The sequence below is a fragment of the Cnephaeus nilssonii genome (assembly GCF_951640355.1).
Source record: "Cnephaeus nilssonii genome assembly, chromosome: 3".
In the NCBI taxonomy this organism is placed as follows: domain Eukaryota; kingdom Metazoa; phylum Chordata; class Mammalia; order Chiroptera; family Vespertilionidae; genus Cnephaeus; species Cnephaeus nilssonii.
In genome coordinates this window covers 93,126,236-93,146,472 of record NC_137074.1, presented here as the reverse complement: position 1 = coordinate 93,146,472, position 20,237 = coordinate 93,126,236, and the positions used below count along the sequence as shown (strand labels likewise).

Sequence of the window (20,237 nt, the reverse complement as noted above, 5' to 3'; positions counted from 1 at the left end):
AAAAAAATGGGCAACAGACCTAAATAGATACTTTTTGAAAGAAGACAGAAGGAAGGCCAAGAGACATATGAAAACATGCTCAAAGTCACTAATTATCCGAGAAATACAAATCAAAACGACAATGCGGTACCATCTTACACCTGTCAGAATGACTAGCATCAACAAATCAACAAAGGACAAGTGCTGGCGAGGATGCGGAGAAAAAGGAACCCTCGTGCACTGCTGGTGGGAATGCAGACTGGTGCAGCCACTGTGGAAAACAGTATGGAGTTTCCTCAAAAAGTTAAAAATGGAACTCCCATTTGACCCAGTAATCCCACTTCTAGGAATATATCCCAAGAAACTAGAAACACCAATTAGAAAGGATATATGCACCCCTATGTTCATAGCAACACAATTCACCATAGCTAAGATCTGGAAATAGCCTAAGTGCCCATCAGCAGATGAGTGGATTAAAAAACTGTGGTACATCTACTCAATGGAATACTATGCTGCTGTAAAAAAAAAAGGAATTCTTACAATTTGCAACATCATGGGTGGAACTGGAAAGCATTATGCTAAGTGAAATAAGCCAGGCAGAGAAAGATAAATATCACATGATCTCATTCATTTATGGAATATAATGAACAACATAAAGTGATGAACAAAAACAGATCCAGAGGCAGAGAAACATCGATCAGACTGTCAAACCTCAGAGGGAAGGTAGGGGAGGGTGGGGGGAAGGGGGATAGATCAACCAAAGGACTTGTATGCATGCATATAAGCCTAACCAAAGGACACAGACAACAGGGGTGTGACGGCATGAGTGGGGAATGGGGGGAAATGGGGTGATAAGGACGCATATATAATACCTTAATCAATATAGAAATTAAAAAGAAAATAAAAGTAAGCTAGCCTCCTATATACATTATCAAGCTGTCTCTCTCTAGCTGAAAAGCTGGCAAAATCTCCTAAAATTCAAATGTTCAAATGGACTTTGTTAACCAAATAGAAGAGAAAACTGTATAAATTTATTTACATGTTTTATCAATCAAGAATCTTCAGACAATAATGAACTTTGAACACTCATATTTTAAAAAAACATTTCTTTGCCCATCATAATATCCTGGGCCATGGCATTCACATCCTACATAATAAAATGGTAATATGTAAATTACTATCACTCCGCTACGCCCACGATTGGGCCAGCAGGAGGCGCAGGGGGCGGGACTCAGGGTGGCCGGGGTAGCTGATTGGGCCAGCAGGACGCTGAGCTCGCGGCGCCACTGGCGCCGCGAGCTCAGCGTCTGTACCATGGCTGCCGGAGGCTTTCGGAAGGCCTGGGGCACCGGCGGACAGCCGGCCAGGTCCCCGCGATCAAAGGCCAAAGCGGGGGACCTGGCCGGCTGTCTGCTCCGGCGCAAGGCCTTTCGAAAGCCTCCGCTTTTTAATTTCTATATTGATTAGGCCTGATGGCCAGGGGATTGGACCTAAACTGGCAGGCGGACATCCCCCATGGGGTCCTGGCCTGTGAGAGGGTGCAGGCTGGGCTGAGGGACCCCCCCCCCATACACGAATTTTGTGCACCAGGCCTCTAATGCTATATAATAATATCCTAATATGCTAAGTGTTCAACCGTTCATTCGACTGTTTGACCAGTTGCTATGTTGTGCACTGGCCACCAGGGGGCTCTGAGTGGTAGGTTAGTTTGCTGCTGGGGACCGGCCGATCTGGATTGGGCGAGATGGGCCAGACACGCCCTGGAGCCCTCCCGTGGTCCCTCCTCTGCCCCGATCGTACACTGGTGGGGTCCCTCAGCCTGGCCTGTGCCCTCTCACAATCCAGGACCCCTCAGGGGATGTTGGAGAGCCAGTTTGGCCCAATCCCCACAGGTCAGGCCAAGTGACCCCTCCGGTGCATGAATCCATAATATGTTATGACATGATAAATATAACTGCTTTGAAAATAGTTCACTTGTCAATAACCCTATATAATAAAAGGCTAATATGCAAATTGTCCCCACGGGTAGGAGTTCAACCGACCCGGAGTTAGACCTGCACTGACCACTAGGGGGTGGCGCAGAACATGGTGGGCATCGGTGACATGGCACTGGCAGCAGGTGACATGGAGGTGCTGCCGGCCTCGATGGGCTCTGATGAGAGCAGGACTGTGGTGGGATGTTGGAGCAGGTGAGTGGGCAGTGCCAGGCCAAGGCTGGTTCGAAGGGAGGCCCTGGCAGCTGGGGGAAGGAAGGCCCCGGCTAGCAGCTGGCAGCCGCTAGGGACCCTACCTGTGAATGAATTTCATGCACTGGGCCTCTAGTATTAAATAAAATACCAGCTATTACACTGCTTTTACATCATGTACTAGTTTTAACAGTCTTACAGCAATTTAATGTTTGCACTTTACACATGACAGAATATTAAAGATATAAAGTTGTAATTTTCTACTTTAAACCTAAACAGCCAAAGCAAAATATTCTGCATGACTTACGCACATGTAGTATTAGTTATCATTTTAAACACAGATTTGATTATGTGTTCAATTCATACTTACCCATAAAGTTGAGATAGCCTTCTCCGCCAAGGGCATGAGTAATGAGTCGAATCATTTTATGAAGCTGTATTCCACGATCAATAACTGGAGTAAAAGGGGTCAGAACACTCATGTTGGTATACATTTCAGCATCCATCAACCAAAATGCCAGTGTCTTATCCCCAACGAGTGCCTGCAGAAGTAAAAGTCACTGAGGTGAATACAAGGAATAGGAAGGAAACAGCTATGATTTACACCAGAATAGTATAGGATGAAAAACAATGTAGGGGAGATGTGTGAATTAGTATTAATGTAACACATATGCCAATAATTACTTTCAATGCTAAAGATGAGCTGGTAAAATGTGTTAGAGATCAACACGTGTTTTTAGGATTGATTTGATTTTTTAAAAAGAGTTTGGTGAAAAATTCATGATCAGCTGCCTATTATAACTGAGCAGATGCTTCAAATTTTCTGAAGTTGAAATAAATATCCTATATAATAAAAGGCTAATATGCAAATTGTCCCTTTGACCAGGAGTTCAACTAGGAGTTCGAGCAGGGGGCAGGGCTGGCCGGCCAGCCGCCCACAGCCCCTACCCCTGGCCAGCTGGCCCAATCCGCCAGAACCCGTGCACAAATTTGTGCACCGAGCCTCTAGTTTATTATAATGTTGAGAATTTAAAATAGCTTGCATACCATGGATTTATTTATTTTGAAAGAATGTAAGTTTTTAAAAATATTATTATATATATATATATATATATATATATATATATATATATGCAGGTACATGTATTTATATGTCTATATATACTTATATATGAAATGTATATAAACATAGCACAATGGACTCTCCTCCCCTTCAGCAGAGGGTTGACAATTTTTTCTTGAAATGTAAAGTTTGCTTCCACATTGTATTTGTCATTTAATCTAAAATTTTTTGTTTTATATGAAAATACAATCATACCTAATAAATTGGTAATATGCAAATTACCATCACTCCACTACGGCCATGATTGGGCTGGCTGGAGGCGCAGGGGCGGGACTCAGGGTGGCTGATTGGCTGGCGGTAGGAGCGGGGGGCGGGGACTCGCGAGTCCCCAACCCCCGCTCCTCCCGCCGGCTTAAACGGCCGGCGCTGCTTAGGCCGGCGCTGCGGAAGACGCTGGTGGCGAAACTCAGGGTGGCCGATTGCATGGCCGCTGGCACCAGTTTTCCGCCAGCAGCAGTTTTCCTCTGGCCACCCGCCCGATCGGAGCGCCTCCCGATCGGAGTTCATCTCAGGGTGGCCGATCGTGCTGGCGGGAGGCGCTCTGATCGGGCGGGTGGCCAGAGGAAAACTGCTGCTGGCGGATAACTGGTGCCGGCAGCCAGGTGAAGGAAAAGTCTATTGCACGAAACTTCGTGCAACGGGCTCCTAGTCCTATCTAATAAAGAGGGAATATGCTAATTGACCATCACACCCTCACAAAGATGGCAGTGCCCACAGCCAATAAGGAAGGAATATGCTAATTGACTCTCATGCCCTCAAAGATGGCGGCGCCCACAGCTACAAGATGGCGGCACCCAATCACTTTAGCCCTGCCAGGGCAGGAGGCGCGTGGCACAGCCGTGCCTGCCCACAGGCGGGTCCGGCCGCTCCGTGCACATGCCTCCAGAATCCCCCAGTCCCCTTATCCCCCCAGCTGCCCACGGCTGGCCCGAGGTGCAGGCAAGCCTCGGATGGTGGCTGATCAGCTGATGCCTGAGGTGTAGGCAAGCCACCAATGGCAGCTGCCCATCCGCCCAGGGCCACCCGAGGCTCAGATAACCAGGGCAGGCTGAGGCTTGCACTGCCGGAAGTGGCAGCATCAGAGGTGTGATGGGGGCATCACCTTCCCCTGATTGCCAGGTTGCCTCCCACCCCTGGGGGCTCCCAGACTGTGAGAGGGGGCAGGCTGGGCTGAGGGACCCGCCTCTAGTGCATGAATTTTCATGCACCGGGCCTCTAGTACTTGATAAATAGGGCAGGTTACTCAGAAACACCCTGAGTAGAAGAGAGGCCTCATAACAACATGAATTATTCATGGTTAGAAACAGCTAACTAATGCAAATTCTTTTTATTAACAAAAAATAATATTCATGGTGGAACATATAATAGAGATTAAACCATTACCTTATTCCAATTATTTTCAGTTTAAAAAAAATGTATTTATTTACAAACCTGTTATACTCTGTAATCTATTTTGAATTAAAATGACTTGTCTTTAAAATATACTGTTCCAAGGGTACCTACTCATTCCATTAGTCTTGTCTTTATGCTGTGGGCCAAGAAAGAATTGGCTCAGAGTATGGTTCTTGCCACAAGTATTTTCAAAGTTTGATTAGATGGTAATTGTCATCTGTGTTATGTGAGTTCAAATTATTTTGCAACCTCTTTGTTCTCTGACTTCTACATAAATATTTTAAATCTAAACATACAAATAATGTGAACTGTTGTGAATTGAATTGAGCCCTATACCTCCTGCTTCCCAAAAAATTCATGGTGAAGTCCCAATCACCAATGTGATTATATTTGGAGACAGGGTAAAGTGGTAATCAGGATTAAATGAGTCATAAGGGTGGGGTCCTAATCCACTGAGTGGTGTCCTTATATGAATAGGGAAAAACACGCCAGGAATAAATGTGCACAGAGAAAGACCATTGAGAACACAGAGAAAATGCCACCTGCAAACCTAGGAGAAAGGCCTCAGGAGAAACTAAACCTGCTGACACCTTGATCTTGTACTTGTAGCCTCCAGCACTACGAGAAATAAATTTGTTGTTTAAGCCACCCTGTCTGTGGTGTTTTGTTGTGGCAGCCCTAGCAAACTAATACACATACTAATAAAATATAGCTTCAATCTGACATATAACAGAGTTCCATATGAGTGTAGTTTGAAAATAGGCTCTAATGCTAAAAAGAATTTGAAAACAATGTATAAGATATAAATATATTTGTTAAATTGACAGCATTATTTTTTAAACAATTTCTCCTCTCCACTTGTTTTGAATTGTCTATATTTTTATGGATAACTACTTATTTCTGTAATCTCTGATTTTGATCAATTCTGTTACATTTTTACTATGATGTATACATTTCTATATTATTCATTTTATAAATATACAGGATTGGGGCTAAAGTAGGTTTGTAATTGTTCTTATGGAAAATACTAGTAATACAGTAATTAATAGATAATAATACAGGAATAAACTGTTTTACCCCTACTCACAACTGTCAATATACTTTTGACCTACCCTGTATATTTATAAATTTTATTAGATGTATTAGACATTTGCTTTTAGAAAGAACTAGGCAAATTTCATCTTTTTATACATTCCTGACAATCTATAATACAAGGCAGAATTTCCTGAATCTTTAAGGTATGAAATAATGCTAGATAAATCTATAATGTTTCTATACATTTTAGAGGATATTTATGAAAGTAATCTACCAGTTTCATCTTCAGTTTGTTTATTCCATTCATTTATTTATTATTTCATTCATTCCTGTATAATAAATACATACTGGAAACTCAAAATGTGCTACAACTGCTAGGAGTATGTAACAGAAAGGTATGATTTATGTATGTATTCTAATTTTCATATTGTTATATTTCTGGTGACTGGTTTTCCCCATCCTTAAATTAGTATTATTCATTTATTATTCTGCACTATTTTGGTTCTGTTTTTTTTTCATATTTATTTTATCTGCTTTACAGCCAATTTAAGTTGAAAAGATAGCAGTGCTCCAATTTGAAAGATGCAAAATTTAACATATGTCTAATTCATGAGTCAGCACACTTTCTATAAAGGCGAAATAGTACATATTTTAGGCATTATGGGCCACTTTCTCTGTCTCAGCTACTTAAAAGCAGCTATACACATAATGAGAATGAATGAGAATGGCTGTGTTCCAATTAGCTTTACCAAAAATAGGAAGCACACAGAAATTGGCCCATGGGTCTTAGTAGCTGACCTCTCTGATCTACTTACACTTGCTTAATAATTAGAGAAGACACCTGAAAAACCATCTGTAAATTTCTGCTGAAATAAAAGAGAAGCTTATTGCTCAAACTTTAATTTTCTTACTGTGTATATGACAAATAATTTTTAAAATTTTACTTTCTCATTTTTAATGTTTAAAGAATACATTTTATGTTGTTTATGTGAGGATTAATATAGTTTTAAGTAACTAAATGGCCATTTTCCCCTATGTATTTATGTTTATTGAGTGACTAACTAGGCACAGGCACAGTACTAAGGCTGGAATTACCAAGGTATAAAAACACATTATCTGCCTAAAACATGATGAGAACATAAATGATGGAGCAACTATTCTTGCCCTAGATGACTAGCGGAAGGCTTCAGAGAGCATGTTGGTATCTGAGCCGGGCTGTTGGGTATTTTATAGGCGCTTCCAGGTGAAGCAGGCACTTGGAGCAGTGTGGGCAAAAGCACAGGACTGGAATCAGGGTAGCCTGCTCAGGAATGGGGGGGAATTGTGCAGCCGTGACGAACAGAATGATACCGAGTTGAGCAGAGAATGAAGGTAGAAACTCTGGCTCACACCAAATTATGCATGACCTTGAAGGACAAGCTTTACTCAGAAGGTCTAGATTGACAAAATAAACTTGCTGTTTGGAAAACACCTCAGGCTTTGTCAGAGAAGATGGACTGAAGCTGAGGGGACAGTGATCAGTTAGCAGATTTTAGTGACTGGGGGAAAATGAGGAAAGCCTGTCAAAAAGCATAAAAAAAAACTTCTAGAAGGAAAGTTAAAATGGAAATTAAAATTAACCTGGATCAGCACCAATATTCCTCTCATTACAACAAAGAAAAACATGCAAGATAACACTTGCAACTGTCATTTACAATTTTTTAATTAGATTTTGGCAGTACAAAAATGGCTCTGCATTTTGAAGCTTGAAATTATAGATTTACAAAATAATTTTAAAATGTTTTTAAAGTATAAATAATTTTCACATACAGAGAGACAAATTTACACAAATACTCATTTACCTGATCATGGCTCTCTGCATAAGCAATGCACTTTTCAAGGTAGCGTCTGTTTGTGAGTGTGTGCACTATGTCACCCATATTCCAATCTTCATCTTTAAACTCTTTAAGTAGCTAGATGTAAGAGAGAACATAATTAGCATAATCCATTATAGTTCCTACATTAAATCCCAAACTTAGTTTATGCATCATAACAACCCATCCTACCTAATAAAAGAGTAATATGCAAATTAACCATCATTCCACTCCATCCACAAGCCACACCCACCAGCCACGCCCACAGCCAATCAGGAGCGAATTTGCAAATTAACCCAACCAAGATGGCTGCAGCCATGGAAAGAGCAGGAGGGAGGCTTGAGTTTCCCCGGCAATGGAGGAGGCCAAGCTTTCCGCACACCCTGGCCATCCCAGGCCTCCGCTTAAGGCTACAAAGTTTCAATTATAGAAGATAAATAAATCCCAACAGAAATGGCTGCAGCCACAGAGCTAGCAGAAGGCTTGGCTCTGCTCCAGGCTACAAAGTTTCAATTGTAGAAGATAAATAAACCCCAGATACCAGGGCCTCCGCTTGGGTCGCTGGGGGGCGTGGCCAGCCTGCAAACCACCACAGGCCCCTCGCCCAGGCAGCCCCATGCCCCAAGGGAACCCCCACCCTGATCCGGGACACCCTTCAGGGCAAACCAGCTGGCCCCCACCCATGCACCAGGCCTCTATCCTATCTATCCTATCTAATAAAAGAGTAATATGAGGATAGACCATCAAACCAACACACAAGATGGTTGCCCCCATGTGGTAAAAGATCCTGCCCCCATGTGGACACAAGATGACCACTACAAGATGGCCAGCAGGGGAGGGCAGTTGGGAGAGACCAGGTCGCAGGGGAGGGCAGTTAGGGGCAAACAGGCTGGCAGGGGAGCAGTTAGGCATCAATCAGGCTGGCAGGGGAGTGGTTAGGGGGTGATCAGGCTGGCAGGCAGAAGCGGTTAGGGGCAATCAGGAAGGCAGGCATGTGAGCAGTTGGGAGCCAGCAGTCCTGGATTGTGAGAGGGATTTCCAACTGCTTGTTTAAATGGGCAGTCGGACATCCCTCGAGGGGTGCCAGATTGGAGAGGGTGCAGGCTGGGATGAAGGACACCCACCCCTCTATGCACAAATTTCATGCACCGGGCCTCTAGTATTACATATTTGACAGAGATATAAGCCCACCCATATAGCAATGATATCTTTGTTGAAACTTTTTCTGAATCACAGCTCTTAAGCAGACTGTCCAAAATGACATTGGTGTAATGTGTGTGTGTGTTAGTGTGTGCACAGGTGTATTTTTACTTTTGTGCAGATGGTTTGATCATTGCACTTTAGGATTTTTGCAACCATTTTTCCCCTGTAACAATTGCTACCTCTTGATTAATAACTACAGGAAAGTGTTATTGTGCAATATATCTTTCTGTAACTTCTACAAAACAGAGATATACTTGCTACATTTTCAGGTTACATTAAAAAAAAAATAGCAGGAACAGCATTTTGTTCCACTCTTTAAAAATAATAATTAAAAGTTTAAAGGCTAATTATCCTATCTAATAAAGAGGGAATATGAAAATTGACCATCAGGCCATAACAAGATGGCTGCCCCCACAGCAGAGGCCAAGTTGCAGTAACGAGCCTTAAGGAGCAATCAGCAGGTTACTGAGGCTGTGCCCCCCGCCAGGTGGGGCTTGATGTGGAACCTCAGGCCGTACCTCCCATCCCAGCACTGGGCCGGGGGACCTCAGGCCATGCCCCCCTCCCCGGCACCAGGCTAGGGTACTTGAGGCCGCATCCCATGCCCTGGCACCGGGCCATGGGACCTGAGGCTGAGCCCCCAGCCTGGAGGGGCTCGACAGGGGACCTCAGGCTGTTCCCCCCGCCCAGAGGGGCTTGATGGAGAACCTCAGGCTGCACCCCCTGCTCCAGTGGGGCTTGAAGGGGAACCTCAGGCTGCACCCCCTGTCCCGGTGCCGGGCTGAGGGCCCTCAGGCCATGCCCCCCGCTCTGGCACCGGGCCAGGCGACCTGAGGCTGCACCCCTCACCTGGCATGGCTTGACGGGGGACTTGAGGTTGCGCGCCCCCCCAACCCCCCCGCCTGGCGCCAGGCCAGTGGACCTGAAGTTGTGCCCCTTGCCCAGCAGGGATTGGAGGGGGTGATACCGGCCAGGTCTGGATCTCACTCAATGGGGGTGGGGCTGGCCAGGTCTGGGTCTCACATGATTTCGAGGTGCATGCAGGTGGGCAGGGACTTGACTCTGGGTCCCTCGGTGCACCCCAGACTATTAACAGGAAGAAGATTTTAATATATATTTTACTAATTTCTTTAATCTCTGACACTTCTATTATAGAGAAAGGGCAAATAGCAATATTAAAATATTTCCTCTAATTAATTCCCTTTTCATGTGTACAAATTTCATGCACCGGGCCACTAATAATAAAATAAGTATCATCTCAACAGACCACATATTTTTGTCTCCACGCATTTGCTACTCAGTCTTCAATCTGCCTCTGCCTTTTTAACACCACTTCAATGCAAATGCCCTTGCCAAGATCTCAGATGATTTCCTCTCAGGTCAGTACTTGCTCTTTCTTAGGCAAGTACTTGCTGTACATGTTGACAAGGCTAACTCCTTCCTTCACCATAAAATGCTTTCCTTCTTAATCTACACTGTGAAAACTTCTGATTGCTTGGTTTTCCTACCACTCTGGGCATTCTGCAAAGTCTCTTTCTCTGTCAGCCCTAGAAAAGCTGGTGCTCCTCAAAGTCACGTCTTTAAAATAGCCTCTTTTCCTTTACTATCTTTCTGCATGGGCTCATTTCTCTGTTCAAAGTGTCAATTGCACTCTGTGACAGACAGAATTCTAGGGTGGCCCCATGATTCCTGCTCCCTCATATTCACACCTTTGTGCAACCTTTTACATAGAGTCTGGGTGGGGCCTTGAATATGATGAATGTCCTCTGAAGAAACCATGATATAACTGAATAATGTTTTAAGTTGCTAAGTGTGTAGTAATGTGTTATGCAGCAACAGAAAACTAATGCAGATTTTGGGAGCAGAAATTGGGTTCAGGCCTGCTTGTATCTTCCTTTGCTGACTATTTTTTCCCTATGGAATTCAGATGTGCTTAGCCATTCCTCATAACTGCTCTGTGAATTACTGGGCACCAGAGGGCAGGCTGCCTTAGGCAGAATAATGGTCACCCATAGTTGTTCACATCCTAATGTCCAGAATCTGAATACCATGAATTACAGGGATCTTCCTAAAAAGGAGGCACGACTTGTGAGAGTAACGGGTGACTTGAAGATGCTACCCTGCTGGATTTGAAGATGAAAGAAAGGGCCATGAGCCAAGGAGTATAGGTGGCTTTCAGAAGCAAGGAAACCAGCGCTGGGATGTATTTTAGACTCTGAAGACCCATTTCAGATTTGTGATCTACAGAGATATAAAAACTACGTGATTGTAAATTTGTGTTGGTTTAAATCAAGATGTTCATGGTAATTAGATAAAGCAACAATTTGAAACTGTTACAGACCTACACAAATATGCATAACTAATTTTTGACAAATGTACTAAAACAGGGGTCCTCAAACATTTTAAACAGGGGGCCAGTTCACTGTCCCTCAGACCGTTGGAGGGCCAGACTATAGTTTAAAAAAAAACTATGAACAAATTCCTATGCACACTGCACATATCTTATTTTGAAGTAAAAAAAAAACCAAAACGGCAAAAACACCCTCATGTGGCCCGCGGGCCGTAGTTTGAGGACGCCTGTACTAAAATAATACAATGGAAGGTAGACATACAGGGGTGGGCAAAAGCAAGTTTACAGTTGTTTGTATGGAAAAAAAATGTAGGTTATGGTTATTAAATAGCTTTATTAACTCAAAGGAATGTCACAATGCCAACTGTTAGCCTACTTTTGCCCAACCCTATTTTTTTTAAACAAATCAGGCTGAAGAGTTGGACACCCACAGGAAAAAAGAAAACATTGATTAAGTCTTACATATTGTGTAAAAATTAACTCAAAATGGATCACAAACTTAAATGTAAAAATAAAAATATTAAATGCTTAATAGAAAACATAGTCAAAGAGTTCTTGGACTGGACACCAAAAGAGGGACCTCTGTCATATAGTCAACAATGAAATTTTAAAAATTAAAAATTAAAATCCCACTAAAATAATAAAATGAAATAAAAAAGATAAATTGGCAGTAATTAAATTTAAAATAAACAAGGAACTTTTGCTCCATGAAAGCCTACATGATGAGGACGAAAAAACAATCAGACTGTGAACCACATATCCAACAAAGGAGTTGAATATAGAATACACAGAAAACTCATAATTTCACAGTAAACAAAAGTTCCAATTAGAAAACAGTCAAATGACAGGAACAGACATTTTACCAGAGAATACAGAGAAGGAAAAAAAAAGAAAAGATATTCATCATTATATGCCATCAAAGAAATGCAAAATAACCACAGTGAAGTATCACTACAGATCTATTAATATAACTAAAATAAAATTAAAAAGACATCACCAGGTGCCATTGTTGGAGGATGTACAGAAACTGCATCCTTCCAACAATGGTGATGAGAATATAAAATGGTGCAGCTACTCTGGAAATAGTGTGGCATTTTCTTAAAAAATTAAATATCCAACTACATGATCCAGTAATTGCACTTTAGAGCATTTATCCTAAAGTAATGAAAAGAAATGGGCCTTAATTCCAGGGTCTGACTTATGGTCATAGAAAAACCTGCAAACAAATGTTTATAGCAGCTTTTCTTATAACAGGCAAAACCTAGAAACAATCCAGATGTCTTTTCATGGGTAAATGATTAAACAAACTGTGGTATATCCATACCATGGAATACTATTCAGCAGTAAAAAGCAATATACTGCTGACACATGCAACAACCTGGATGAATCTCCAGAGAACTTTGCTGAGAAAATATGTTAATCCAGAAAGGTTATATACTGTATGATTCTATGTATATAACATTCTTGAAATGACAAAATTATAGAAATGAAGATTAGCGTAGTGGTTTTAACAGCTTAGGAAGTGATTGGGGGCAAGAGGGATATAGGTGTGGCTATAAAGGCAACCTTAGGAAACCTGAGGTGAAGGAAGGATTCTGAATCATGACTGTATCAATGTCAGTATTCTGGTTGTGATGATGTCCTGTAGCTTTGTAAGATGTTACCATTGGGAGGGATACTTGCTAAGAGAATATCAGATCCCATGGTATTATTTCTTACAGCTGCATGTAAATCTATAATTTTCTCAATACAAAAAGAGTAATTAGAAAACTGTATATGCTAAAAAATACTAGGTGCACAGTAAATATTTAGTGGAATTAATAAATAAATGAATACATTAAATACTTATATCACCATTACTTAAACAGTTATCCTCCTACCTAATAAAAGAGTAATATGCAAATTAACTATCACTCTGCTACATGCACAAGCCACGCCCATCAGCCATGCCCACCAGCCAATCAGAGCGTGTATGCAAATAAACTCAACCAAGATGGCTACAGCCACAGAGAGCAGGAGGGAGGCTGGGTTTCCCAGGCAACAGATGAAGCCAAGCTTTCCGCCTGCCCTTCCTGGCCCAGGCCTCTGCTTCAGGCTACAAAGTTTCAATTATAGAAGATATACACAAACCCCAACAAAAACAGCTGCCGGCCACGGAGCGAGCAGGAGGCTTGGCTCCACTCCAGGCTATAAAGTTTCAATTGTATAAGGTAAATAAATTCCAGATACCAGGGCCTCTGCTTGGGTTGCCAGGGGACATGGCTGGCCTGCAAACCACCACAGGCCCCTCACTCAGGCCACCCCACACCCCAAGAAAACCCACACCCTGATCCGGGACACCCTTCAGGGCAAACCAGTTGGCCCCCACCTGTGCACCAGGCCTCTATCCTATCTAATAAAAGAGTAATATGCAGATTGACCATCACTCCAGCACACAATATGTCTGCCCCCATGTGGTCAAAGATCCTGCCCCCATGTGGACACAAGATGGCCACCACAAGATGGCCAGCAGGGGAGGGCAGTTGGGAGGCACCAGGCCTGCAAGGGAGGGCAGTTGGAGGCGATCAAGCCTGCAGGGGATGGCAGTTAGGGGTGACCAGGCTGGCAGAGGCGGGAAGTTAGGGGCAAACAGGCTGGCAGGGGAGCAGTTAGGCATCAATCAGGCTGGCATTGGAGTGGTTAGGGGGTGATCAGGCTGGCAGGCAGAAGCGGTTAGGGGCAATCAGGAAGGCAGGCATGTGAGCAGTTGGGAGCCAGCAGTCCCAGATTGGAGAGGGTGTAGGCTGGGCTGAGGGACACACACCCCGCCCCCGTGCACGAATTTCGTGCACCGGGCCTCTAGTATATAATAAAAGGCTAATATGCAAATTGTCCCCTCGACCAGGAGTTCGACTGGGCGTTCAACTGGGAGTTTGACCAGGGGTCGGGGTGGGGCTGGCCAACCACCCACGGCCCCTGCACCCTGCTGGCCCGGCCGATCAGCCCCAATTGGGGCGGGCCGGCTGGACCCCACCCCTGCACAAATTCGTACACTGGGCCTCTAGTTAGATAATAAAAATGATCAAATAATATTAAGTGAGAGGTAGCAAATTTGGCATATTTTGGATAGGCAAACATTTGTTCAGTAAACGATTACACTAATATCATATTACAAATTACTGATTTTGAAATCATACAAGTATAGTAAGCAATTTGCTTCTGAATAACAAAAACATAAATGGAATATAACATTCTAATTTAACTCATACCCTAAAGGTAAATGACAATGAATGCCACAGACATTCTGGGTACAGTTATTCGGATTAATACTCTTGCATGTTTCATTGACAGTTGAGGGAATGATAGTCAGTTATGCAATTATTTTATTAAATGTACAACTTATAAAAGTAAGGGAAATTTTCTGAATTTTAAACATATTATTTTAACTCTATCTAATCTTATTAAACTAAGAGCCCTGTTTTTGTAATGCAAAAAGATTTTTAAATAACTACATGAAACAGAAGATGGCATCTGCCTTGGAGCATTTACAATCTAAACAGACAGCATGGTCACATCTTAGACAGAGGACAATACACTTTTCCATCTGTATGATATGCTGCCTTGTACGGTGCCTTCAGCATACAGGGTACTATAATGTTTAGTAAGTTAAAAAGAATATTGCCATCATTCAATAAAGGAAAATAATTACACTGTGAGCTATTATTGTTTGGAAAAAAAATCTAGGTTGATGTACACCTTGAAATATTTTTGAATCTGCAAGAACACTGGCCAATGGTGAAGGCTTCTCAATAGGAGGTTTACAAAGTAACATTTGGCATTTGCTAGGGTAAATGTGTAAAAAATTAGAAATTGTAAGTGATGGTGAGTAGATAAAGAACCTTAAGCCCAGGTGAAATACTTGAAGACCACAGCAGTTTTTAAAATGACAAATAGAAGTAACATTCCCACTTATGAAAACTAGATGTTCATTTGTTTGATTTCTAAGATCAGTCCTCTCAATAAAACTTGTTTTTTGAGTGGGCAATGTTTGAAGAGTCATTATAAGTGGAGAAGCAGAAGTCATGTTGGTAGAGTTTTAATGCCATAGCTGTGCATTGCACAAACTGCCTGGAGCTCAGGAAAGAGTGAAGAGATGAGTACAATAACCACTTCCTTCAGAATAGGCTCTAAGGTTTTTCTATGGAAAGTCAAGTATTTCTAACACTGTGATCTCATAGCACCAGCTCATGTCGGCACTAAAGGGCTCAACAGAAAGCTATGATTAATAATACATATCTGACTCCTTATACATAATCAGCCTATGATAATGGAGTTGACCACTCAAAAATGTTCTATCAAATCTAAGTGTATATAACAGCTTTAGTCGGTAGGCAAACATTAAATGAAACAAAATACAATACAAACTACTTGAACTGTCATTAATTTTAATACAACTGTATTAGAAATGATGTGTAAGGTGTTATGTACAATTATTCATTTTTAGTTACTGACACATGCTAAGGACTTTTAAATGTTGAATAAAATATGTTGAGGAAAGACCATATTATGAAGCAAGTACTGGGAATTAAGGAGTATCTTCTACATTAATTGATAATTTGCCAGAAGAAATGTGTGGAGAGCGGCTACAACGTTTGGACAGGTTCAAGCCTCGGACTAATGATAGGGCACGGTTCTCTCGTGGCAAAGCCCTCCCAGCACAATTATAGCCAAAGGCTATGGTTATAAGCTTGACCTTATGGTCCGAACCTGTAGTCCCAGGTGGCTGAGTGATGTAGGCTGCGGGAGGTGCAGTAAGTGCTGCCAAAACAAAGCTTGATAAGAGTTCTCAGGTGCATGTAATTAAGTAGATTCGAAACTCGCAAGAACTTTGTAAACATCTTGACCCTTGCTTTGCCTCATGGGATCTGACTATAAAATAAAGCCTCAGCTTACAGGCTGTGGCATTGTCTGAAAACAGTGTCCCACCTAGCCCCAGCTGTATCCTCTTATCTGTCTTCTTTAATCCTTCACCTCCCCTACTCAGGTTCACCTCTGGTTGTGCTGGACATGGTTCAGAAATGGATGCTTTGATGAAGTTTAACATGTTTTAAACATAGAGCACTGAAGTTTTGTACAACTGCATTGATAATGCAAAATTCCATTTACACAGCTAACATTATATTAATCACATTTTCCCCTTTACCTAAATAGTGCAACTCTGAATACTTTCAACTAGAACTTTTATAAATTTGAGAAGCACAAGACTTAACACATTTATGGGAGAATTTAGTATCTAAATTATAATATCTGTAACTAATAATTACAACTAAGAAATAAATGCAAAGAAATAATAAATAAACCAACATAATACATGCTATCCAGACTCAAAAAATATTTACAGGAAATCTCACCTTAATCCATTTATCTGGAATTGCCATGGCTAATCGATAGTCAAAGCCACAACCTCCCTGGGAAATTGGACAACACAGAGCTGGCATTCCTGATACATCCTAAAACAAAGGACATCAGCATTATCTCTTCATACTGCTCACATTTTTATTAAATATTTCTTTGACAGTAATGGTAAGGCCAATAAATAAAAACAATAAACGTACATAGACATTGATTTCTGGAGTGTTTTGATAGCACAATTGTAAAAATAGATAAAACTGTGATAGCCTATCTCATTTCACCCAAAAAAATTGCGTGTTGATCATTGCAGGGCAACTTTGATCCCACGAGGCTAAATTTTTCTTTTTCTTGTTATCACATAGAGAACACAAAATAGTACAACTATTATTGCTAACACATGCTTTCTTAGACTGACTTTTGAGCTACTCTGTGAAAATTTTTATTAGTTACTGCTTTCATGAAACACAAAAATACATGTAGCATATATTTGCTATGCTTGCTATTTGGCATGCAGTGTATTTTGTGAGCACTTAGCTCACTTAGCTCATTTCTGATGAACTGGAAAGTAGAGTTAGTACATTAGGAGTGAAGCTGTAAGATGGCTTTCAGTATAGTTGGTTATACTTGGAAAGGGTCTCTGAGGTTATCTAGTGGATCCTCTTCATTCAGAACATACAGAAATTGAGGCTTATTGAGGTGAAGAGATCTCTAAAGATATATGCTTCTCAATGGTGGGGCCAGGACTCAGATGTCAGGCCTTTAAAGACTAACTTTCTACTTTGTCATGCCACCACTAGATTACTGAAAATCAAATAAATATATTCAGTTAAACAAACAAATAAGTTAAAAAAAATGGTATAAAAACCCAGATATAACAAAATATTTCATTGTAACAATGCCAGAATATGAGCCAATAATATCTTTCAAATAAATCATTTCCCTTTACTCCACTTGTACAGCCACTATCTTATCTTCATAACTGCTTGCTTGGATCATGATGTGTGCAAATAGAATTCACCGTCTCCAGTTTCTCTTCACTAACTGCTGGCAAATTAACATTTTATGAATCAGATCATATTACTGCATATCAATAATTTAATAGCCAACAATCGAAAACTCAAATTCAGCGTACATTAAGCACTGATGACATAATTTACTATTTGATTAGTTTTTTCCTATCTTGCTGTTAGAATGTAAGATTTGTGGGGCAGAAGTTTTTTGTTGTTGTTGTTGTTGCTATTTACTAATATATGCCAAGAATTTAGAAGAACAGAATAGTACCTGGCATGAAGCAGGTACTCAAAAAATATTTCTGACTGAATGAATGAAAGTCCTGTCAGGATTTAAAGACATAAGACATACTGTCTGACCTTCAGCGATTCATAAACATCAACCTAAATACATATACAAACACTTATTATCAGGAAGTGACAATGTGATACAGTTGTGCTCATTGTACACAGAAAGTGCAATGGAGACACCTATATCTTTCTACCATTATTTTATGCTATTTCACCTCAAGTACTAAGTACTTCATCTACTTTGAAATATTTACTTTTCCCTGTGCATTTCATAAGCTTTTCTACTCATGTCATTGCCCAAACTCTTCTTATAAAAGAATATGAACTATGTACTCTCTGAGACTTAAGTTCTTCCATAACACCATCCCCAAATTGTTCCCAGAGAAAAGCTGGAAAAAATAAATATATGATCTCTTTGGACTCCCAAAATAGTTTATTAATTGGTTTTCTTATGGATGAGAGGTATAGGTAACTATAGTACATCCATAAAAAATAAAGTATTTGTCAAGTTTATCTTATTTCTACACAGTGCTTTACAGCATATAACATGAAAAAAGATGACTAAAAATAAGTGTAAAAAGACAGTTAACAGAAAAAACATTTTAAAAGTTATATTTATCAAAATATACTACATTTTCACAGCTATGCTAGTTATCAAGTTCAATCCCTCATAAGCATTGGCTGAAAATGTATTAAATATCAGGCACCCATGTCAGGCACTGGGATTAGAGACACAAGGCCTTCTGAGAAGAGGTTCCATGAGAACAGGAGTTTGCAGAAGACTGGTCATAGGCAGATATTAAAGATCAAGACAATTTTTATCAGGAAAAGACTAAGTGCATTCTATATTTGGTCTAAAGGTAGCTTTAGGAAATACTTTGATAGGAAATAGAGTATGCTAAAAAAATTATTTGGACACCAATTGGTCTTGATTCCTAAATCTGAATCCTAGAAAGTGTCTCCATTAATGCATATGGATATTTATAGATCTCTTTTGAAAGTGGAGAATTAATGACTATCATTTAAAAATATTAAAAGAAAAAAACAGGTAAACATAAAAAATCACTAAAATAAATATTTTTAAATAAAAAAAGATTGATACCAAAAAACACAGCATATTTAAATTATCATGGGTTTCAACAGAGTTAAAATAGTTTTCATTCTTTAATATCTAAAGGGCCCTTACAACTATTCCAGAGGGGTTGAAACCTTAATTTAAAATATTTTAAATTAATATATGGCAAACATAACTGTGTGGAGTGGTAGATATATTTCAGAAAAAAAAGTTACAATTTTAATAAATGTCATTATAAAAACATTCAAATATATACTATAGGACTTTATATAAACTTCATTACTTATTCATGATACCACATTCCTTTCTTTAAAAAAAAAATTCATGAAGATCAATTCCACATTTTGAAGAGACTCCCACTAGAAAAGTGATGCATTGAAATTGAAGCAGTTTTCAATTTAAGTAGAATAAATTGGAGACACATCTTGTTTTAAAAAATCTAAAACCAAGTAATAAAAAGTAGGCTAAAGTCTCAAAGTTTCATTGGTAGAAACACTGATAATCAGACAAGGGCTCCCTGAATGAGGAAACTATTTTACTTGAAATGAACAAAAAGATCAATGTAACAATTTTAAGTTTCATGTATTAAATAACTACTTCTCTTTTTTCAGTACCCACTTTTGATTTGTGCTGCCATTAATTATTTATAATAATTTGTCAAATCTTTTATTTGAATTGACATAAATATAATTGACAAACTAATATTTGATTGAAAGATAAAATTAAAATATATGCAAAATAAAAGTTTAAAACACAGTGTGATTGAAATTCAAAGATAATCAGCATTAAGTATTAGCACAACCAGCAAGGTTTATAAGCTATGCCAATTGTAAGTAGGTAGAATATGAAATAATACGGGGCACCAAAATGGTATTACAATCTTCGGGTTTTTAAATATCCTATATAAGAATTTATTCCAGGCATTTAGAATCCATAGCTTTATTTCTAGAAGATATTTAGAAGGCAAAGGCTTAAGGAGAGTAACTGTTTCCTACCCAGAAAGTCATACCACCTAGTTGGAGATGGAATTTTGAGAAATAATGAATAAAATGATACGAAAGTAAAATAATGAATAAAAGCTATACAAACAATAAATATTACAGAAAGGAGACAGTCACTAATTACTACATTTCATTCCAATAAACTAAAGGCTAACAATGTGAAGAGACAACTTAATTCTGAATCTTTTAACAATAGTCTTATTATTTTTATATGCCAACCACTGTACTTTGTATAGAATATTTTTTATATACTGAATTTAATTTTAATAATAAAAATATTTAATAATAAATCCAAGTCAGAGGACTCAGGAAACCAGAGGTAGTTTAGTACTAATCTAAATTAGCATA

The 20,237-nt window shown here is 40.0% G+C and overlaps 1 protein-coding gene across 1 annotated transcript in view; it reads right to left on the bottom strand.

Moving 5' to 3' along the window:
- Positions 1–20,237, bottom strand: part of GBE1 (1,4-alpha-glucan branching enzyme 1) — a 353,762-nt gene that overhangs the window by 94,718 nt on the left and 238,807 nt on the right. The window contains exons 10-12 of the mRNA XM_079766240.1: positions 16,512–16,610; positions 7,557–7,667; positions 2,536–2,707 (exon numbers count right to left, since the gene is read on the bottom strand). Coding sequence (XP_079622366.1) covers positions 2,536–2,707; positions 7,557–7,667; positions 16,512–16,610 — 382 coding nt within the window. The remainder of the gene's footprint in view (positions 1–2,535; positions 2,708–7,556; positions 7,668–16,511; positions 16,611–20,237) is intronic.